Below are 23,907 nucleotides of genomic sequence, written 5' to 3' on the forward strand. Positions count from 1 at the left end.
TGTGTGTGTGTGTGCGTGTGTGTGTGTGTTTGAGCATCCAGGTGTGAGAGAGCGAGAGAGCTGTTATCATCAGGACTGTGTGTGTGCGTGCGTGTGTGTGTGTGTGTGTGTGTGTGTGTGTGTGTGTGTGTGAATATTTGCGAGTTCCAAATGTTTGAAAATGTCCTGAGAAATATAATAACACATGTAAAAGTGTGTCTGATGGCATTAGAAGAGCTCCTCGCTAACAGCTCGTTTACGTCACAGAATAAAAAAAATAAAAAATTAAAAACAGTAATTGCTACTTTTTATCTCACAATTCTTAAAACTTATTTTCTTACAATTTGGCGTCACAATTAACTTTTAAATGTTTTATTGAGTGTCAGAAACAAACTTGCACAGGTGTGTGTGTGTGTGTGTGTGTGTGTGTGTGTGTGTGTGTGTGTGTGTGTGTGTGTGTGTGTGTGTGGTTGGTGCTGAGGTGTGTGTTTTGAGATCACAGATGCATTAAGGTGGCGTCTAGCTAGTCGACTCAAAACAACTTAATTGTGGTCGGTGAGTCTCACCGCCTGAGATCTCTTCAACCGGATCCAGGGTGATTCTGCCGGAATAAACCAGCATCTCAGACTCTGACTCCCGTTCAGCTGAGTTAGCGAATCTCGGAGGAACTTCACACTGAACGTGTTTGATGTAGAAAGACACCGATTTCAGTCAGTGCAGGGAAACTGCAGAAACACAGCATCATGGATGATGGTGTTTGAGATCCGAGCGGAACCGGGAGAAAGCTGTGAGAGAGAGCTGAGCTCAGACTCTGGGTTTGGGCTAGTAGGGTCATGACGGGCGGACACCTCCCTGGGATGATGTAAAGGAAGCTCATGTGTGTATTAGAGGTCGGTGTGTTAATGCGGGTTTGCAGACGCTCATCAGGAACACAGAGACAGCTCTTCTGCTCGACAGTGACGCGGCGTCTTTCTGTTTGAGATCAACACTTATAAATATTACTTTAAAATATATAAACGGACGAGCATGAGAAAACGCAAGCGCTCGAGTCGTGCCAGAGCAGTAATATCTGACCAGGACTGCGTTTATAATGGCATAGTGCAATTACACATGACAGAGTTAATGTGCTTCTACGTCTTATCTGCAGTAAAAGCAGTCGCACTTTATTTCCAGAGTCCACTGTAGACATTCTACCGACTACAAGCTACTTTTCAACTACATGTCAACTAACCGGCATTAGAGTACTAGCAGAGTGTAGTAGAGTATTAGTAGAGTATTAGCAGAGTGTAGTAGAGTATTAGCAGAGTGTAGTAGAGTATTAGTAGAGTACTAGCAGAGTATTAGTAGAGTATTAGCAGAGTGTAGTAGAGTATTAGTAGAGCATTAGCAGAGTATTAGCAGAGTGCAGTAGAGTATTAGTAGAGTATTAGTAAAGTATTAGTGGAGTATTAGTAGAGTGTAGCAGAGTATTAGTAGAGCATTAGCAGAGTATTAGCAGAGTGCAGTAGAGTGTAGTAGAGTATCAGTAGAGTATTATCAAAGTGTAGTAGAGTATTAGTAGAGTATTAGCAGAGCGTAGTAGAGTATTAGCAGAGCATTAGCAGAGTATTAGCAGATTATTAGTAGAGTATTAGTAAAGTATTAGTGGAGTGTTAGTAGAGTGTAATAGCGTATTAGTAGAGTATTATCAGAGTGTAGTAGAGTATTAGTAGAGTATTATCAGAGTCAAGTCAAGTCAAGTTTATTTGTATAGCGCTTTTCACAATACAGATTGTATCAAAGCAGCTTCACAGTATTAAATTAAAATAATACAACAAAGTTTGTTTCAAGAGGAATTTATTGATTGATAAAATTAAATTAAATATCCCCAAAATATCCCCAACTGAGCAAGCCAAAGGCAACAGTGTAATAGAGTATTAGTAGAGTATTATCATAGTGTAGTAGAGTATTAGTAGAGTATTATCAGAGTGTAATAGAGTAATAGTATAGTATTATCAGAGTGTAATAGAGTACTAGTAGAGTATCATCAGAGTGTAATAGAGTACTAGTAGAGTATTATCAGAGTGTAATAGAGTAATAGTATAGTATCAGTAGAATATTAGCAGAGTATTAGTGGAGCATTAGCAGAGTGTAATAGAGTACTAGTAGAGTATTAGCAGAGTGTAATAGAGTATTAGTAGAGTGCTAGTAGAGTAGTAGTAGGGTAGTGGTATAGTATTAATAGAGTATTCGTAGAGTGTAGTGGAGTATTAGTAGAGTGTGGTAGAGTATTAGTAGAGTGTGGTAGAGTATCAGTAGAGTATTAGTAAAATACTAGTAGAGTAGTAGTAGGGTAGTGGTATAGTATTAATAAAGTATTAGTAGAGTACTAGTAGAGTAGTAGTAGGGTAGTGGTATAGTATTAATAGAGTATTAGTAGAGTACTAGTAGAGTGGTAGTAGGGTAGTGGTATAGTATTAATAGAGTACTAGTAAAGTATTAGTAGAGTAGTAGTAAGGTAGTGGTATAGTATTAGTAGAGTGTAGTGGAGTATTAGTAGAGTGTAGTAGAGTGTAGTAGAGTATTAGTAGAGTGTGGTAGAGTATCAGTAGAGTACTAGTAGAGTATCAGTAGAGTATTAGCAGAGTGTAGCGGAGTGTGGTGGAGTATTGGTAGAGTATTAGCAGAGTGTAGTAGAGTATTAGTAGAGTGTGGAAGAGTATCAGTAGAGTATTAGTAGAGTACCAGTAGAGTATTAGCAGAGTGTAGCAGAGTGTGGTAGAGTATTAGTAGAGTGTTAGTAGAGTATTAGTAGAGTATCAGTAGAGTATTAGCAGAGTGTGGTAGAGTATTAGTAGAGTATTAGCAGAGTGTAGTAGAGTATAAGTAGAGTACCAGTAGAGTATTAGCAGAGTGTAGTAGAGTGTGGTAGATTATTAGTAGATTGTAGTAGAGTATTAGTAGAGTGTAGTAGAGTATTAGTAGAGTGTAGTAGAGTATTAGGTTATGGTTTAGGTGTTAGGGTTCGGGTTAGGAGAATACGTTGACCTGTAGTTGCCAAGTTCCTTATAGTCAGTAGAATGTCTGTAGGAGACTAACACAATAAAGTGTTATCAGATATTAAGCAGACACTCTACTAATACTCTACTGATACTCTAATGAGAGTTAGTTGACATGTAGTTGCAAAATTACTTATAGTTAGTAGAATGTCTAAAGTGGACTATTGAAATAAAGGGTTACCGTAAAAGCAGCTAACAGGATCTTTATTTTAACAGAATTATGACTTTTCATATACAGTCAAACCAAGATTTATTCAGACACCTTCAACATTTCTCACATTATCACAGTTTATTCGCTATAGTTTAGAAAATGGTAATAAAACATGAGCAGAACTCAGTTGATATTTGACTGGTTTTGTCCGTCCTTCTGTTAGACTGTCTCACACATGAATTATGTTGAATATCTGTCAGCTGTTAAATTTAACTACACAATTAGATAATACCAGTTTAGCTCAACCAATCACCAAGCAATGTTTAATTTTGTTCAGTCTGTGTGTAAAAAGAGCATTAGCAATTAAAGACAAAACACTTCAGCAAAACTGATCAGGTCAAAGTGTCGGAATCATTTTTCACTTTATTTTGCTCTCCTCACTTACATAAATTAACTATAGTGTCAAGCACACACTAGTGAAAAAATATAAAAAATTATATCTGGTGTCTAAATAATTTTTGGTTTGACTGTATCTCGTTTTTGCCCATGTCTCCTTTTTGAAGGCAATCCTGTAATGAATTTCAACAAGCTGCAGAGAATTTCTCTCAGCTGGTGCCGGACCCCAGAATACGTTAAAAATGAGTGTCATCGTTCAGCTCAGCTGATCTCAGTCTTCCTTTCAGTCAGGAACACTATCGTCAAATACGATTGACAGTTAGCATACAGTTTGGGTTGGCGGATTGGTTCTGTTCTGGGCAGCCTAGAATGGATAAGAGCAACAATAACCCTCCTTAGGGTAAACAGAACAGAACCAACATGAATGTATGCAGATATAATTAATTAATTTTAATGTACAAAATAATTCAAGAATTTAGTCTGATTCAGGGGGAATCAGAATGCCGAATCCTGAGGTGGAGCTGGGGAGGGAGGAGGGTAATCCGCTCCTGAGAAACGCGATAGCTGCTGATAATACTGAAGGAGCTTATATATGTATACAGTGATAGGCGTTGTATTCCTATAGGTAGACGTGGATCAGCTGAGAGTCACTGATGAGAGCTTGACTAATGTGAGCTGCCAGAACTGACGCTACGCTTGATGTAATAATGACTAATGACGGCAGAATCATTCTTGAATCATTCAAACGGATGTGTTTGTGTGTGTGTTTTTCTGACTGTGATGTTCTGTGCTTTTGCAGGTGATATCAGATTCCCATTCACAGTCATGTGGTGATACGGTGTCTCTTTCTCTCACACACACACACTCACACACACCATGGCGCACCCGTACGACCCCTGGTTGCGTGCTGGGCCACCGCAGGACGAGGTGAGCGTGTCTGGCTGGTGGGACGTGCACACTGGAGCCGCGGCGGGTTGGATGGACCTGCAGGGGGCGGGGCTGGGGGCGGGGCCAGGGCAGGGCGGGGCCATGGGCTCCTACACGGTCGACCCTCAGATGTGCTGCCTGCCTCCCTCCGGCTCCCCCCACTCCGGCTCCGCCCACTCCGGCCTGCACTTCCCGCCGGAGGGCTTCAAGATGGAGCCGCTGACGCAGGATCTGCTGCCGCTCCCGCAGGCCTCGTCGTCGTACTCCCCGGAGGAGCCGCTGGACGCCGCGGGATCTTCCGCTCGGCCCAGATCGCAGCGGCGCGCGGGCGGTCGCGCTCCCGGTCAGGCCTCCTGCCGCTGCCCCAACTGCCTGAGCGCCGAGTCCTTGGGAAGCAGCAGCGGAGACAAGCGCAAGCACCTGCACAACTGCCACATCCCCGGCTGCGGGAAGGCGTACGTGAAGACGTCGCACCTCAAAGCTCACCTGCGCTGGCACAGCGGCGACCGGCCCTTCGTCTGCAACTGGCTGTTCTGCGGCAAACGCTTCACTCGCTCGGACGAGCTGCAGCGCCACCTGCAGACGCACACCGGCGCCAAGCGCTTCGGCTGCAGCTCGTGCCCGCGCGTCTTCCTGCGCGCCGACCACCTAGCCAAACACGTGCGCGTGCATGAGTCGCCATGCCAACCAGCCGAAGAGACTCACCCGGCGACGGGGAGCAGCGCCAGTGCGACGTCGCTGCTCAGAGTCAAGACGGAATCAGAGACTGGCGACGACGACACACCGAATGGCTAATCGCTCAACGGTTCTGATAAACGAGACTCACAGATGTGCCGTTCTGAAACCGACTGATATGAACTATTCACATCTGTAAATGATCTGTAGAAGGTGGCATTATCATTATCAACATAATGCTTTTATTTCTTCAGTTTTATTTATATTTGTACATTTTGTGTTTCATTCACTGTTGATTAACTTAAAGATATTGTGTGTGTGTGTGTGTGTGTGTGTGTGTGTTTATGTTACTGTAATCTCGAGTTTTGTAGTGAGAATATGTAATTAGTTTGAATAAATATAAAGCATTCTGATCATTTTTGCACATGTCTTGTGAAAGTGCCATAAAAACATCAAACAATAAACAGATTAGGCAAAATCTCATTCAATTAACTATGTTTATTATACTATGATTGATTATTTTTTCTCTTGACCACCAATCTTCTATACAAAGGTTATACTTACAGAACACTTTGATTTGAGATTAAAGAAAAAGTAAATCTAAAAATAAATTATACAGTATATCATAAAAAGGGTTATTTAAATAAAGTACAAATTAAGTCAGAAGACAAAAGACAGAAAACATTATCATACAAACATCATTAAAATATGTAAGAATCTTCAGTTTTAAAGTCTCCTTCAAAATGACCATACTCAGGTTCCTTTGTTTTCTTGAATTTCGTCAGAACCACCACCTTATTTTCATACTTTTCAGGATGTTTTCGGGTATAAAACCCACTCTACACACAAACACAGATAAACAGATTGCCTTGAGACTTTGAGAGGTGAATGATGACATCAGGTGTGAGGTGATCTGATTGGTTCTTACGTTTAACAGCAGGATCAATATGATAATGAGCAGGATGACCCCGCCCCCTGCACCAGTGCACACGATCAGCATTAGACTGGGTGGAACGACAAACTCCACCTTCACTGCAATCTGAGAGGAACAGAGAGAAACTCATCACCACCAACTGTACAAATGTTGATCATCTTTATATGATGGATGAAGGAGTGAGATACCTGTGATGTGTGAGGGTCGTCCTGCAGAGTGAAGAAGAGATAGTTAGAAATATGACGGAACAGTGTCTGTATCTGTAATACAGTAAGAGTGATGTCAGTCATGGACTCCTGCAGGTCTGTGGTGTGAGTTCAGACCGACACTGACAATCACGCGCTGATCAGCACAAGCACAACATCAGTTATGGCAAAGGTACAGATTTCTTTCCCTCATCACCTTCAGGCCGGTCGACATCTGTTTGTAGCGGCTTCTGTTGTAGTGGAGCTCGGCGCTGATGTCCAAGACAGAATCCTCTCTGAACTCGTGGAAGGAGTATTTCTACAGCAGAAGAAACAGAGTCTGATTTCAGAGTTATTCCATCTTAAACTGGTGTTTGTCTGTGTTCGTCACTCACGCTCTCGTATTCCTTCACGTTCTGGAGAGCTGCGACTGCCCTCAGGATGAAGTGAACTGCTGAAGCTTTCTGCAGATCAAACTGACCACACTCGAACTTCCCGCAGTGACCGTCCTGAAACATCGACACAACACTGAGAACTGAAACACTGACACCAATAAACCAGAGAATCAACTGAACTAAACAGAGATGAATCCAGCAGACAGAAGATGCGTTTACTGTGACTGCTTGAGATCGGATCTTAAAGGGCTCGTTCACCCAAAAATGATCATTCTGTCATTGTTTATTCAGCCTCATGTTGTTCGAAACATGTTTAATGAATATTGCTTTTTAAATAATCTTCCTGATCAGTTTCATCTCCTCAGCATCCCGGATAGCTTAGAAGAACTCGGTGCTGCAACAGAAACTACTGAGTCTCTCTTTTCCAACACACTCATGAGAGCAGCCAGAAAAATGGAGCGTAGCTGGAAGAAAACAAAACTAGAGGTGCTTCGCATTTCTTGGAAGGAAAGTGTTATTGCATACAGAAAGGCCTTAAAAACTGTTAGATCTTATTAGAGCTTATTTTTCGACTCTCTTAGAAGAAAACAAACACAACCCTGGTTATTTATTGGATACATTGGCTAAATTAATGAGAAGCTTCAACCGCAGACGTTTCCAAGCAGTACAGCAGTAATGAGTTTATGAACTTCTTTACCTGCAAGATTAATCATATTAGAGAGAAAATTATAACCATGCATCCGTCTACAACAGAATCGCATCAGACAGTGCATTGTAGTGTCCCTGAGGAAAAATTCCATTCATCCGCAGCTGTAGAAGAGGAAGAATAACTTCTTCTTTTTTTTTACAGGGGCAATGCACATTAATAAACATAAATGTAAACGTGCCAGAATTAGCCCAAAAGGCTATTTTTCCATCTGTAGACCCTTGACAGAATTTTAAAAGGTCACCCTAAAAACAGAGACAGAGCATCACACATACACAACCAGAGAAATCACTATTAAAATACAAAATAAACGTGGATTATCTGAAACAAAGTAAACATGAGAGAAAGGAAAGAGAGAGAGAGAGAAAGAGAAAGATGGCAACAGAAGAGAGCAACATAGCCAAGAACAATTAGTACAGAGAAGTCTATTGTCAAGAATACAATCTTAATGTTGACAGTGCTGAATTGTCAGTAACCGTTTTTTAAGATGAGACTGAAAAGAGCCAAAAGCATGTGATCGTCTGATTGAGTTCCATTCCCTTGCAGCTTTGACCGAAAATACAGACTGGCTAAAGTTCCTTCTTCTGAGAGGGATAATACTGTGCCCTCTTTCCCCACCCCTTGTAGATCGGTGAGCAGTCGTTCTAATATTCACAAACTGTTTTAGTGGTGAAGACAGGCTATGTATAGTCTTAAACAGCAGACAAATATGTACATATTTGATCAAGTTATCCCAGCTTAGCAAGTTGTATTTTTTAAATATTGAGCAGTGATGAAACCGAACTGATTTCTTATCAAGAGTTTTTAGTGATTGTTTATACAAAGACTCTGGTTTCAGAGTAGTAATACCAGCTTGCAACCAAGTAGTTAAACAGTAGGTTATATGATAAATAATCATGGAATGCATATACATCAAAGCGGCGTCAGATGACATATAATCACAAATAAATCTGATAAACTAAATCTGACCTGGTTACAGACCTTTTTAACCTGCGCCTTAAATGAAAGTTTGGAATCAATCAGAATACCAAGGTACTTCCCAGCGGGCACCTTGATGTCAAAATTACGTCAAGAAATAGGTCAAAAATGAAAGTCATATTGACGTCAAAGTTTCAATGTCAATTTGATGTCAAGATTTTGACCCCTGCTGATGTCATTTTGCCAAACAAAAAGGTGAAATGCATGGCCGTACACTTCATTACCAGCTTCACTTAAAACTAACCAGATTTACTTTATTTAATTTCCATTTTAATGAAATCATTTAAATTTTGCATTTTAAAGTCACCATGATGGTGGTCAGCGTTTGCTTTAGTTGGGCTCTTGACCCTTGACTTATTAGTATAATATTTTCTCTGGCTGCTATAGTTGTGAGTTTATAAAGCACAATTGTTGTAGCTAAAAAAGCCATGAGAAAATGAGATCAGGTGATGTTGGCTGTTTAATGATGATGATGATGATGATGTCATCATGTAATTGCTTGAATCCCTGATCTTATTAAGTGTCTAATGCTTTGATTATATAGGACATGTGGTATTTATGTTGTATTATAATAGAATCAACTTAATTTTACAGCATGAGAGCAATGTTGTTTATCAAATAATATAAAGGATTTAAAAAAAACATTTAATGCATTAAACTTTTTAATCTACATTATTACTTAGCCATCAAGAATCAGTGTATGACTCTCAACAATGGTGACAATCAATGAAATGCTTCATGCTGCAGTGCATGCTGGGTACCACCAATCAATACTCACCCATATCTCCCAGCATGCATTGTGGCTTTAATAAGTTATGCAGCTGGATTTGATTTGATTATCTGCATATTTTGTTTGATTGTCACCATTGTTGAGATTCATATGCTGTTTCTTGATGTCTGTGTGTGTCTAAGTAATGCCATACATGAAAGATTTTTGTGCACTAAATAGTTTTTGAAAACCAAGTATATTATTTGGTAAACAACACTGTTAGATATGCTGTAGCATCAAATGACTTCTGTTTGTGCACAGTGCTGCTAATAAACTGGATGTAATTCGAGTTCTGTTGCTTTTATATGAAAATAAATAAAATGAACAAGACACCCAAAGTACTTGTTATTTAATTCCATTCCAAATACATGTTTATCAATATTTTTTTCTTTAATACAGGCATAAGTGTTTTTTTTTTATTATTTTATTTTTTTATAAAAATTAAATTGCATAACCCAAAGAGATAGTTTGGGAATATTCACACATAACATATACACATAAAACATGATATTAGAGTTTTAAAATCAAACATTTTAAAAGAGAACAATACATCACAGTTGTTTAAACCAATGAGCATTAGTGCAATCAATGAGACTTTTGACATACGTCAGCATGACATCAGAGCAAGGCGGACCGCACTCGGACACATTTCTAACCGGCATGCATCTCGCGCTGATCACCGGTGATCGGTTCTGCGCAGATTTTGCTCATCTCAAACAAGCCAATCGTCATCATCAACAAACAGCCAACATCACCTGATCTAATTTTCTCATGTTTTTTTTTAGCTAAAACAATTGTGCTTTATAAACACACAATTATAGCAGCCAGAGAAAATTTAAATTAATGAGTCAAGGGTCAAGAACACAACTAAAGTAAACGCTAACCACCATCATGGTGACTTTAAAATGCAAAATATGATTTCATTAAACTGGAAATTAAATAAAGTAAATCTGGTTAGTTTTAAGTGAAGCTGTAATAAGTGTACGGCCATGCATTTCACCTTTTTGTTTGGCAAAATGACATCAGCACAGGTCAAAATCTTGACATCAAATTGACATCGACACTTTGACATCAATATGACTTTCATTTTTGACCTATTTCGTGACGTAATTTTGACAATGTGATGTCATATTGATGTTAAATTGACATCAAATGCCCACTGGGTTATATTCAGATACAACTTGTAATCTTTCCCCTGATACAAATACATCTGGCACTATACTTAAATTCTTAGTTTTGGTGATAAGCATAAACACTGTTTTAGAGATGTTTAACTGTAGCATTGTTCTAGCCAAGCTGCAACATGAACCAGGGATTCTGTAAGTTCATTTGCAACTTGTGACACACTGCTTCTGTGTATGTAAATAACAGTGTCATCTGCATACATTTGAATGTTAGTGTTAAGACAGACAGATGGAAGATCATTGATGTACAACGAAAAAAGTAAAGGACCCAGAATAGATCCTTGTGGAACACCAGTAGATATACTTAGAGGAGCTGACTTAGAATTCTGTATACTAACATACTGTGTGCGACCTGACAAGTATGATTCGATCCATCTCAACGTAGTGGAGAGAAATTAAACCTTAATAATTTAGACAACAGAATTCTGTGGTTTACGGTGTCAAAGGCCTTCCTGAAATCAAGAAACACAGCCCTGACAACCCCTCCTTTATCTAATAGAGACTTAACTTTTTCAGTGAAATAGCAATTTGCCATCTCAGTTGAGTAGTTTGCTCTGAAGCCATATTGCAGTGGATGTAAAACAAAATAACTATTATTCAAATAATAAGTGATTTGCGCAGCCATCAATTTCTCTGCAACCTTTGAGACTATCGGTAAAATACTAATAGGTCTGTAATTACTAGCAGAGTGAGGAACACCACTTTTGAATATAGGCACAATAACAGATGACTTCCAAGCACATGGGAAAATCCCCTGAGAAAAATGAAAGATTGATCATTTTAGTGATAGGATTAACTAACGACTCACTAAGCTCTTTAAGCATTACCACATCCATACCAAATATATCCTTTGCTCTGGATGGTTTAAGAGATGTAATTGTTCTTATGACGTCTAATTCAGAGACTGCCCTTAGAGTAAGGACTTGTTCACCTGCATTAACTGTATAAATTTCTGTATACTTAGGGGAAAAACATTGTGTAATTGTGACTACCGAGTCAACAAAATAATCATTTAGTGCTTCGGCTACATCAGCTGGATTGTTAGTCGGCTTCCCGTTAACCATCAATTCAAGTGATGACCTGTCTTTTCTTTTGTCACCTTTTAAGTAGCTCAACTTATTCCAGATTGTTTTTAAATTACCTCTAGCCTCATTAATTATCCTCAGAAAAAAATCAGCCTTTGCTTTTCTCAACGACTTTACCACCTTGTTCCGTAACATAGCGAAATGTTGTCTATCATGACTAAACTTTGATCTATTTGCAGTAGCCCAAGTGGGGGGCTGTGGACTAACATAATATTGTACTTTAAAAACGTGAAATAAAAATAAATAAATGGACAGCGTTAACTAACTCTCTTATGCCTTATGGAGTGTTCAAGCTACAGAGAAAATGAAATAAAGTTTGAATTTGTCATGCTTTGTTCCGATCAGAGCACGTGAGCGGAGAGCGCATTTCTGAATATTCCGCTCCGCTCGCTCATTCCGCTCAGGGTCGCTCGCTCAACCCAGAATGGCCTGCTGGTTCGAAAATATGTGGAATAAGGGCTGCCTCCGACTAAAGTTTTTTTCGAGTCGACTAGTTGTTCATTTAAGCCATTAGTGGACAAATCGACCCCTTTATATGAATTGTATTACTTAAATAGGCTATATACAGGATAATGAGCGTGTATAGCCGCACTCAGAGCCATAGAGAGAGAGAGTTGCGACACTCCCATAGACCTCCGCTGTAAATAATGGCGGCGCTTTTAACCGCCTACTTCCGGGATATGAAGATCGGAATAGTTCCAAACACTGTCATTTGGGCGTTGGACACCATTCACTTACATTGCTGCGCGTCGAGTTGTTCCAGAGTTAAGTTGCCGAAATATCGACCTCTTTTGAATTGTCAACTGTCTATATTGTATCAGAGGCCCTTTGCGATGCTTATACTGGTCTTCATTTGTACATGCACAGCGTAATTATTTATATTTTATGTTGGTTGTTTCAACCAATTTTCAAGCACTGCCTGCTAGCTAACGTTAGTTAGCTAGCGCGACTTCGTCAGCTAAGAGTTCGGTAATGAATCGCTACCAACTTTATAGCAACTTTTATTTAATTTAATTTTTTGGGATATACTAACTTTTCATTATGTTATTATTGTCTTGAGTGAAGCGGCTTGTGAGAACAATGCTGGACCTTTAGGATTGTTATGGCCATCACCAGTCCTGTCTGTTTCATGGATCACCTGCCCCTGGTTTTTGTTTTTCTTGTTCACACACACAAGCACACATTTTTGTTGTCTGTCATTGTTTAATAAAAAATATTTTATTTGAAAACCTTCATTTGTATCAGCCATGCTTAAATTCGTTTTTAATCTGTTATAGTTTTGATAATGTGTATGGCCTTAATCTTAAAATAATATTCTTAGTCTTAACATGATCATGTTTCACGTTGTGGTCCTGGGGGTGGCCACTTTCATCAGAAGAAGTGAGCTAGCTTCTAAGCGAATTCTGAACGGACCGCCACGGCAGAACTCTTTGCGTGATCACGAAGGTAGGCTAATGGCTGAATCAAAATTTATAAGCAAAATCACGGGAATCAATAGCCTAATACAGCCCAGTTGTGCTAAAATAAATATCATGAGACGTCCATCATCAGATGAATGATATGGAAAAGTTAAGTTAGAGCCGCTAAAGCCAGTGCTACTACCCATGCGAACATGAACACTAAGCTTTTCCCTCCAAAAATATAGCTTAAAACTTATCTCCAAATGCAAAACTGACATTAACAAAATGCAATAACAGCTGAAAAAGTACTTGGGTGTGTGTTTTATTTTATATTTACCGTTCAATAATGCAATCGCTGCTGTCTGTCCCATAGAAGAACATGACAGCCAGCGTACGTTTTGGAACTATTGGGGCTTACATTAACCACGTGACAGCCATAGCGGCGACATCAAAGAGTGTCGCAACTCTCTCTCTCTATGGCTCTGGCCGCACTCAAGCGCACGGCCACACGCATAAAGGTTGCCACAAAGAACCGGCAAAAGTATGAATGTGTCAAAAATAGCAACGAGACATTTAATTGTTTATTAAAGGTACAATATGCAAGAATTTTACATTAAAATATCCCATAATCTCAAGGCCAGTGTTATATATTTTGTTAAGTTGATTACTTACAATATCCCAAATGTTTCCAACTATTTTTAAATCGTGAGAAAATTGCGATTTTAACCAAGGAAACGGGGCGTTAGAGCGGGGGGGAGATGGGAGTCGCCAGTCAATTGTACTGCGTGGAGTCTCTGGTGGAGTCCTGGACAAATGCGGAAGTTGTAGTTGTAGCGTCTATCAAGCAACAAACGTTAGCTTGTTTCTTGCAGTCCTTATGGAACACAATTATTCTTTACCGATTGCAGCTGGTTCTGTCGACAAAGCATGTTTAATTTTATATTTTCCAAATGTAGCATTCGGTAATAGTTATGTTTATGTAAGAGAAGTATTATTGCTTTAGATTTGTGTTTAGTTTATTGACATTGTTTATCACGTCTGGTGTTTATGACCATGTAAATAAATATAGCATGTGTTATACATAAAGATTAATCAGTATTTTGGCAAATGATGTGGGCATGTTCGAATGTACTTTTACAACAATTGTTTAGAACACGTAAAACTGCGCCACGTTATCACAACAATGAATTCGACATACAGAAACATCTATGATAACCAATGTAGTATTAAACCTTACTTTTCTTGTGGTTAATTCATTTTAATGAAATAAAAGTGTGATGAGGTTCAAGAGTCAGGAAGGAAGAAGACAGGGGTCGGCGTGACTGGGACTCGTACTTTATTAAAATAAAGCAAAACAAGCAAAAGTCGCACACAACGCGCATTCACCGTGGCAACCGCGACGGCACAAAACAGTTCAAAAATGAGAGCTCGGATCCACCGGTTTTCTTTCTCTGCGTCCAATTCTCTCTCCAGTCTCTCTCTCGTTCCAGCGCGGCTTAAAAGCGGTCTCTCCACGCGGATCACAGCAATAAGACACAGGTGTTCGTCATTTGCACTTGACCTACTTGCTCGTCTCTTCTATCTCCCATTACAGACCGCGCTGAATCACGCCCTCCTCGTCACAAAAAGCATGTCATTATAAAAATAGAACTTAGCCTCATCCATGAACATGATTTTTCGATTCCCGTCTGACTGATTTACATCCACGGTGGAGTTTAAAACGACAGTTCCCATCAATCCACGCTCCTTAACATCGTCATCAAGCTACGCCGTTGTTGTTGTTTGTCCTCTAGCGGCAAAAAAAAACTTGCATATTGTAGTTTTAAAAATCTGGTGTTTTCAGTGTCGCTGCAAAGATGGAGTTGGCGAACCAACTCTATCTCTCCTATAAATTTTAAACCAGGTACTTCTAATGCTGCAGACAGAGAATTTTCATGAAGCCATGTCTCAGATAAACAAAGAAAATCTAAGTAAGAGTCTAGTAAAAGATGATGAATTTGATCACTTTTTGATATAATACCGGTACTTTGTATATTAAAATGCCCACCTAAGAGACCCGTTGGCTTGACTTTAGGATCCCAATTTGTTCTTGATTGATTTACTGTCTGAAAGAATCCCCATTTCTTATTTTTTAAAATACCTTGATTTACAACTTAACTTTTTACATTTTGCATAGACTTTGCGGACACTTGTGAAGTACCTAAACCAGAGTTAACAGAAATGGAACTATATATAATATATATTCACAAACAGTCTTTTCAACCTCATAGTATCATTATTTCTGTGATGAAATAGTTAATATTATCATAGAAGTGCTTGGAAAAAAGTTTAAAGGTCAAATATGAACACTGATTTCTACGATAGCGATCAAAACCAGTTTTGGATAGAAACTTGGTGCTTAAAACAATGCATTTATTGATTACATTGTTTCGCCACTAAGTGGCGACAAGTGACTGTTAAAAAATGTATTTGTTATTGAATCATTTATTCAGGAGAATGTAGTAGCCTGTATGATGCTTCTGAAATAAAAGTCAGAAAGATGTGATGATTTGTTTTTTGTAAATATGATATCTTATACATCATCTACTGTCTGTATAAGTGTATTATTTAACATTTCCCGATGGTCTAGTGTTAAAAAATATTTGCAATATATTGCATATATTGAATTGCAACACTTGTAGAATCGCAATTCTTAAAAAATAAATAATGAAAATCACAATACACATCGTATCAGCACCCAAGTATTATGATAGTATTGCCCCTAAGTATTCACACCCCGATGAAACTTACCAATTCACCAAATTAATGGAATGCCTAATTGATATAAAAAATTGGATGACTAGTAATTTCCTACTACTTAATTCTGAAAAAAACAGAGATTCTAATTATTGGACAAAAAACATCTGCACGTAATAACCTAGAATACTGTCTAACACTTGATGGCTGCTCTGTCAAGTCTTCCTATTGCTATTCCTCTTTGATACCAATCTTTCATTTGAAAGTCACGTGTCTAGTATCTGTAAAACTGCATTTTTTACATCTTAAAAATATATATAAATTACGCCATATGCTCTCATTGACAAATGTGGAGCAGTTAGTTCAAGCATTCATGAGCTCAAGGCTAGATTATTGTAATGCTCTACTGGGTGGTTGCCCTGCACGCTTAATAAACAAACTACAGCTGGTCCAAAACGCAGCAGCTCGAGTTCTTACCAGAACCAGGAAGTATGACCATATTAGCCCAGTTCTGTCAACACTGCATTGGCTCCCTATTAAACATTGTATCAATTTTTTAATATTTCTGATTACTTACAAAGCACTAAATGGTTTAGCTCCGCAGTACTTGAGCGAGCTCTTAACGCATTATACTCCTTCATGTCTATTGCGATATCAAAATTCCGGCCAGTTGATAATACCTAGAATATCAAAATCGACTGCTGGCGGTAGATCCTTCTCCTATTAAGCACCAAAATGCATAATTTTCCTGTTATCACTGCTTTGAAACAATATTGTATAAAGCGCTATATAGATAAAGGTGACTTGACTTGACATGAGAGTGAGTAAATGACAGAACGGTCATGTTTTGGGTGAACGATCACTTCAACAGCAGCTGTAAAAGGGTCTATGATCTCTTACCTGCGGTTTGATGAATCCACACGGCACTGAGTTCTGTAGAGAAGAACAGAAGATGATTATTCAGCAGAACACATGCTGGTCTGATGGTATGAGCTGATGAACGAGTGACGCACCTCCTGCATTCTGAAGATCTGAGGAGTTAAAATCACATGTGTAGTTTGACAGGGCAGGGTGAGCTTGAGCGACACCGGCAGACCTTTAAGACCCAGATTCTCCACCTGTGGACACAAACACACAGATACACAGCAATCTGATCACGAGAAGCCCAGAAACAACACGATGAAGCTGTAGCTGTGTGTTTGACTCTCTGACCTTGTAGACGATGTTGAGAGGTTTTGGACCTCTGTCCTCCAGAGAGAAGTTCAGATACGTCACAGAGTCTTCAGCCGCTCTGACAAACACACAATAACTCAATAACTTCTCAGTCAATCATATGGTTGTCTGTCATTTTAATATAATGTTACTGTCTCAGTGTATTAACTGCTAATAATAAAACAGAACAGAAAATAATCCGAACAGAAAGACATTTAGATGTTGAGTTTTCAATCATTCAGAGATGAAGAGCAGATCAAACTGAAACAGAAGAAGAGAAAAGTTAAATAAATGCCACTCACAGACTGATCGCCAGATCAACAGCGAACTGAACCGGGACGCTCCTCCTCACCTCCGCACCGCTGGTGTTTCCATTATTATCACTGTGAACAAACATACAGAATTTACTCATGATTGAACATTTAGTCATTCTTCATAACCTGGATCGCGAGTGCACATCTCTGCTGAACATTACTGATATGAAACAGCCCTGAAAACAAACAAATCTGTCAAATTCAGCCTCATTCACCTGTTAGCGGTGATCATCATCTCCATCCTGTCGGACCAGTCGTAATCCCATTTCGCCATACGAAAGATTGCCAGAAACTGAGTCTAGAAGACACAGATGTTGGTAGCATTGGCAAGAGAATGATTGAGAAAATTCTTTATATATACACTGAACAAAATTATTTGTTCATTTGCACATTTTCTAAGGCACACCTGTGCAATAATCATGCTGTCTAATCAGCATCTTGATATGCCACACCTGTGAGGTGGATGGATTATCTCGGCAAAGGAGAAGTGCTCACTAACACAGATTTAGACTGATTTGTGAACAATATTTCAGAGAAAAGGGCCTTTTATCTTAGATCTTTGAATTCAGCTCATGAAAATGTGCTTTCGAAATGTGCTCATGAAAAAACAAAAGTCTTGTGTTTATAATTTTGTTCAGTGTATATAAACACTGTATGTAAACACTGTATAAAGACATTTGTAGATGTACACATGTTACATTGGCAGTTGGTTGGACATTGTAAACAGACTGGTCACAATTATGAATATGGCACTACTGAAAAAAACTTCTGATATTTTATATGTACAATGAGCGTGTCTGTGTGTCAGTTTGTTTGTCTCTTAGTGTGTATATCTGTCTTTTCAGTGTGTCTGTCTGACTCTGTGTCTCTCTGTCTGTCTGTCTGTCTGTCTGTGTGTCTGTCAGTGTGTGTGTGTGTGTGTGTGTGTGTGTGTGTGTGTGTGTGTGTGTGTGTGTGTGTGTTTAACCGTGGTGCCGCTGCGGTACACTGGTAGATTGATACTGCAGGTGGTTCTGTTCATAGCACCGCTGTCATGATCACCACAGCTGCTTCGAGTCCAGCTGGGCTGAATACACACACATTTATAAAATCCTTAAAACAACACACCATAAGATATTTAGACTTTCAGAGAACATTTATAGAGTCAGAGTCATTTTATCAGAGTCTCTATATTTCTTATTTTTAAGTTTTGACAAATATCTTAAAGGAACACGTCACCGTTTTTTGAAATAGGGGTTATTCACTGTCTCCATTTAGATAGGTGGGCAAACGCATTTTTGTCTCACTGCATGCATTGTCTAAGTCTGGCAGCGCCGCCACTAGCTTAGCTTAGCATAATGAATGGAATCCTTTGTTGCCGGAAAGCACCCCTATTTCAAAAAACGGTGGCGTGTTCCTTTAATAATTGTGTAGATTTGGCTTCCTTTTGGAATTTAAACTTGCCACATCTCACAGGAAGTAGAAATGACAGGAAGACAAATTTATTGAAAGAAATTAAGTACGGGCAATGCATTCTAGGAATCAAAGGGTTGTTCTACCATATTCCACAGAAGTTAATTTATTAATTATGATGAATTAAATAAACTAAACACAATTTGGCTCTATAGTTGGCAATTATTATATAGTTAGCATTTGAAACACATCTATCCATCTAATTAAAATTTTTAAGAAAAAACACTTTCGAACAAGAATCCAACATTCAAAGTCTGTTTTGACCTTGTAGTTTAAAATAGACAATTTAATTTCTTTGAATTATTTTTTTTTCGATTCTACTTTCTTATATTCAAATTTGAATTATAATTCTGTATTCCTACAATTCTGTTGTTTGCTCTCAACTCAAATTCAACTCAAATTCACTCAAATAGTTTGGTGTGTGGACAGCGGTACCTTAACGGTGTCAAATTTTGAGAGCGAGAGGCCTTCTGGGTAGTGCAGCACTATGCTGGTGTTGAAGGAGTCGTCGCCTGGGTTGTCCAGCGATACGAGGACAGTGAGATGAGCTTGATTCACCACCACTAACGTGTCGTTCCTGAAGAACAAACCAAACGCAGAACCTTCATCACATTCTCATGTTTATTTCAAATCAAGAAGAATGGAAATATTCAGAAGCATTTACAGACATTTAACATTAGTCATTATTTATCGCTTGTTCCTCACGTAAAACTGAAGTTCAGCTTCAGATCGGCCACACAGCTGTTGTTTGAATCACAGTTCCTTTGAAACGGCACCTAATAACATACAAAACAGAAACTTTCATAGAGCTTTTGTAACTTTATACAGTAAAGTTGAAGGATCTTATATCCTTAAAAGCCCCGATATACCATAGCAAAGTTCTTTTTCGTTCTTTGCTTAGGGGTTCATTTGAAATACCTCTAACTGTTAGTAAACATCCTGAGAGTGATGTTTAGATGAATATGAACCAGAGAAGATTTACACCTCAAAGAAGGCGGATCCTCAGAGTCACATCCACCTATAAGGTCATTACCACAGATCACTGTTGGTCCAAAAGGTGTTGAAACATTTGCTGGAGAAACATTTCTGGAAAGTTCGCTTTGGCAAGCTGTTTCAAACTCCCGAAATTAAGTTAATTTTGGCCGTATTTTGTTGACGTCAACATAGGTGTAATTTGCGTGTGGGACATGTCCCCACTACTTTTTGCCAGGGTCGATATTTTCCCCACCACTCTGAAACATCTTGCTATATCGATGTACCTCATGCAAATTAAACATATCCAACTGACGTTCGTCTGTGTTAAACGAGGCAATCTGGCACTGGAATGGGTTGCTTTTGAAATTATGCTGAGCGAAGGAACGTTCTCTTCACTCTCAGATGAGCACTTCAGTTTATCGCTTTTCACTGTTGCAGAGACTCTATTCTTAGGGCAGATTAGAGCCCATAACCTCTGACATGCTTAACAAAAGTTCTACCACCAGACCACTAGGGAATACAAATAGTGATTGCGGATCTATGTATTTATTCACTGACATGAATAATCTTGGGACTAATATATATTGTATTATAGTAGATGTAAAGACAAAACTCACATTAAACATGAGTTCTATGTTGATACAGTAAACTATGTATTATGTATATAATGTATTACTGAAATGGATTTCTTGACATAGTAATATTATTTCTTCTGCAATTGTTATTGTAAATATCTGATATAGCGGTGTATTAGCAACAACCTAATAAACCTAAAACTAGGTTGCAGCTGGAAGAGGTGTTAGTGAGGCCAGCAGGGGGCGCTGCTCACCCTCTGTTCTGTGCGGGTCCTAACAATCCAGTGTAGTGATGGGACCATATAATGTTTCACGAGTTTGTTTGCCCATATAATCTTTAAGATAATAAGTTTAATTAATGTATTTGGCTTGCTGTCCGCAGTGGAGGGGCTCAAGGTTAGATCTCTAAGATCAACTCAAGCTTAGATATATCCCCCAGTGGGACTACTAATGCTTGGAAGATGAGTCTGGTAGCAAGATGCCTAAATTATTTTATGTTGGTATTAATTCGAGTTGGGGAAGTGGAGGGATGCCAAAACAGCTGATGCCAGAGCAAGGTGAGCGGCTGCTTATATGCTCCGGCGGTAAATTGAAAGATTAGATAGGTTCACTCCTCCTGAAATTATGTTTAGGAACTTCAGAAATAGGCACCATACTTCGGATGAAATGTTAAACCTAGGTCATTAAACCAACTCTGTGTGGTCATAAAAAAAAAATCCCATGGCACTTGTAAAGAGTAGGGGTACAACCTCGGTGTCCTGGTCAAATTCCCTCATTGGCTCTGATCAGTCATCTTCCACAAAATGGGCTCTATCTCTATACTGGATGATCTCCTCTCCACCTATAGTGTCTGCTGTCGCATCATTCAGGCTGATGCTGCACACTGGTGGTGGCTGAGGACAGATACCGATCCCATTGTAAAGCACTTTAAGTGTACAGTAGTATCTAAAAGCATTTATTGCATCTATATACACTGTAAAATCGAATTAGTTAGACTTACTTAAAAAAGCATGCAAACCTAATGCCTTAAAAAAAAAGTGAAATAGGAATTGTCACGGAATAGTTGAACGTGAGACGAGGATTCAAATGCAGAGGAAATTTATTAGTCACTGGCAGACAAGGTACAAAACTCAAAAACTCAGATAGCAAGCGGGAAGGAAACACCAGGAACAGGTAACTTGGACAAACAAACCAGCACAGGACTACAAACACTGGGAGGCTAAATAGGGGAACAAACAAGGAAGGTAACGAGAAGGACAGGTGGGACAAATTAACAAATAATCAGATAACAAGATGGGAGGGGCTAGACCAGGGGTCGGCAACCCAAAATGTTGAAAGAGCCATACTGGACCTAAAAATAAATCAAAAATCTGTCTGGAGCCGCAAAAAAATTAAAAGCCTTATATAAGCCTTATAATGATGGCAACACATGCTGTAAGTGTCTATATTAGCTTTATTAGCCCCCTAGTATCAAAATGATAAGTAGGCTACAAATACATAATGAGCATTCATGATTTCCCTGCAGCGCATCCTGGAGAGAATGACGCACCACGTGACTACTCTGCTGTACGATGGTGCTTTAAGTTTAACTTCCATTATAATTTTAATGTATTATGTTTCGTTTTATTTATTCGTGTATTATTTTTACAACGTTGAAAAACTTAAAATATTCTGACTGACCCCCCAACGTGAGTTTTTCAAGGCGACCGTTATTTAGAACAGGGGTTCCCAAACTTTTCCATGCCAAGGCCCCCCAAATACCACTAGGTTCTGGCCAAGGCCCCCCTTTTGCAGAATGTGTTACTGAACCCATCGACAATACTGCGGCACATGTAGAAATAAATAAATAAAACATCTTTATTTTCTATCTATCTATCTATCTATCTATAGTAAAACACCACTTTTACCCAAACTGATTAATAAAAACAAGTTTAAATAGATCCAATTTCGATAAATATTTTGGTCTTCATTTTCTTCACTTCACTACTGTTCATGCGACGCTCCTGCTTGACGCTCACGCGCTGCTCCTGCTCGCGGTGTGAATGCACTCACTGAACATGCACGCCGAAAAAAAAACCGTGCAGCTTACGCGCAGCTCGCGGTCTGAAACGGCCGTAATTCACAAGGTTTCCTACATGTGCGTTCTGTGTGCATGTGTGATGCTGATGTTGCGCGATGTTATTCATGCGGCGCCCGAGTGCATTTGAATTGGCATATGTCAGACTGAAAATCACGTGAAAATCAGCTTGTCACTAGCCGATCAATCAGTTCATCTCTAAAAGATTAGCATTAGAGGTATAATATTCAGATAGGCTATGCAACAAATTATTATAATGTTATTTCATAACAATACTCATATTAGCAAATATTTTATTCCGCTTTTTTTTTTTCAACTTGCTGCGGCCCCCCTGGCGCCCCCTGGCAGCCCCCACTTTGAAAACCCCTGATTTAGAACGTCACTTTATGGTTTCCATGGTGACGCGTCATTGCGTGTGACGCGTCATTGGAGCAGGGTGACACGCTGCAGCAACAACAGAGCTGAATGAATGATGATCTGCTTTTATGTCATTTTCCATTTTTTATTCAAAATATTCACAAATTTGTTAGATATGGCATGAAATATCTGATATTCCGATTGTCATATATATGCAAGTGGAAGTGTTTTGTTGTTTAAACACCTTTATAACGATCGCGTTAGTTGAGCTGTATGCGCGATGGGCGCCGCCATCTTAGTTTGTGCCGCAGACGCAGTTCAGAGAATCGGATCTGTTGGATTTACAACACGTGAATTCATCCACTTCTCCCGAAATACATAAAAGTAAGTGGCTGGTGAACTGGAAGAAGAATAGAGTAAACTTTAAAGTTACTTACAAAATGTGTATCTGATATGAATAAAACGTGTCTAATTATAATGGAAAGGATTATTATTGCCTCTTCCTTTAACATCAGTGTGTATTTTACAAACTCTAAATGTATTGTTTTTTTAGTACTTTATATGTCTGAAACCTAAAATAAATATTATGTGGTTGAAAACACTGAAAAGTTGTGATATATGACAGCTCTGAGCGCGCCTGTCTCTGGCTCAGCGCCAGCCAACGCACGAGAGCACATTTGAATTTAAGTCAAGTCAAGTCAAGTATATTTGTATAGCGCTTTTCACAATACAGATTGTATCAAAGCAGCTTCACAGTATTAAATTAAAATAATACAACAAGGTTTGTTTCTAGTGGAATTTTTTGATTGATAAAATCAAATTAGATATCCCCAGAATATCCCCAACTGAGCAAGCCAAAGGCAACAGTGGCAAGGAACCGAAAAACTCCATCAAGTGACCTAATGGTGTCCTAAAACTCCATCAGGTGACCCAATGGAGAAAAAAAACCTTGGGAGAACCCAGGCTCAGTCGGGGGCCAGTTCTCCTCTGGCGTTTATTAACTAGAGGCCGGATTGTAATTTGAACTGTAAGATTAAAAATATTATATGAATGCCTGGCTGAAGAGATGCGACTTTAATCTAGTTTTAAACTGGGAGAGCGAGTCTGAGTGTAACATAGTTAAGATTCATGTTAAATCCTACTAAATGGGATTATTGTGCCACCTGCTGTCATAAAAGTGTAACTGCAGCGAACGCTAGTAATGACGAAGGATTATGGGTAATCCTCAAAGCAACGGAGGATTTCCCCTGAGGTAACGTGTCTGTGAATGTCCGTGGACTAAACAATGTTAACTCACTTGAAAAGCATGTAAAAGTTAAGCTAGATTTTTTTGATTGAATAATATGTGTTGTAGATGAAGTCAACCATCTGGTTATGTGTTTTATAGCCGATAGAAAGTCTCTCCAG

General features: G+C 39.0%; 1 protein-coding gene and 1 pseudogene across 3 annotated transcripts in view; one reads left to right on the plus strand and one right to left on the minus strand.

Moving 5' to 3' along the window:
• sp6 (Sp6 transcription factor) overlaps window positions 1–5,649 on the plus strand; it is a 7,303-nt gene extending 1,654 nt beyond the window's left edge. The window contains exons 1-2 of one of the 2 annotated variants that reach the window (XM_082165509.1): window positions 424–3,780; window positions 3,852–5,649. In XM_082165509.1, coding sequence (XP_082021635.1) covers window positions 4,441–5,286 — 846 coding nt within the window. In that variant the 5' untranslated portion in view covers window positions 424–3,780; window positions 3,852–4,440 and the 3' untranslated portion in view covers window positions 5,287–5,649. Of the gene's footprint in view, window positions 1–423; window positions 3,781–3,851 lie in introns of those variants that run through there. The other variant, XM_082165510.1, reaches the window with a different exon arrangement.
• Window positions 5,650–5,690: 41 nt separating this feature from the next.
• Window positions 5,691–23,907, minus strand: part of LOC309495688 (integrin alpha-M-like) — a 264,013-nt pseudogene continuing 245,796 nt past the window's right edge. Inside the window, exons 31-43 of the transcript XR_014211778.1 lie at window positions 19,222–19,292; window positions 18,952–19,093; window positions 18,032–18,130; window positions 17,280–17,362; window positions 17,053–17,133; window positions 16,751–16,829; window positions 16,552–16,656; window positions 16,439–16,471; window positions 6,681–6,794; window positions 6,503–6,604; window positions 6,289–6,309; window positions 6,095–6,205; window positions 5,691–6,005 (exon numbers count right to left, since the gene is read on the minus strand). The product of XR_014211778.1 is annotated as an integrin alpha-M-like (transcript). The remainder of the gene's footprint in view (window positions 6,006–6,094; window positions 6,206–6,288; window positions 6,310–6,502; window positions 6,605–6,680; window positions 6,795–16,438; window positions 16,472–16,551; window positions 16,657–16,750; window positions 16,830–17,052; window positions 17,134–17,279; window positions 17,363–18,031; window positions 18,131–18,951; window positions 19,094–19,221; window positions 19,293–23,907) is intronic.

This window comes from Leuciscus leuciscus (assembly GCF_965113295.1).
Source record: "Leuciscus leuciscus genome assembly, chromosome: 3".
NCBI classification, from domain to species: domain Eukaryota; kingdom Metazoa; phylum Chordata; class Actinopteri; order Cypriniformes; family Leuciscidae; genus Leuciscus; species Leuciscus leuciscus.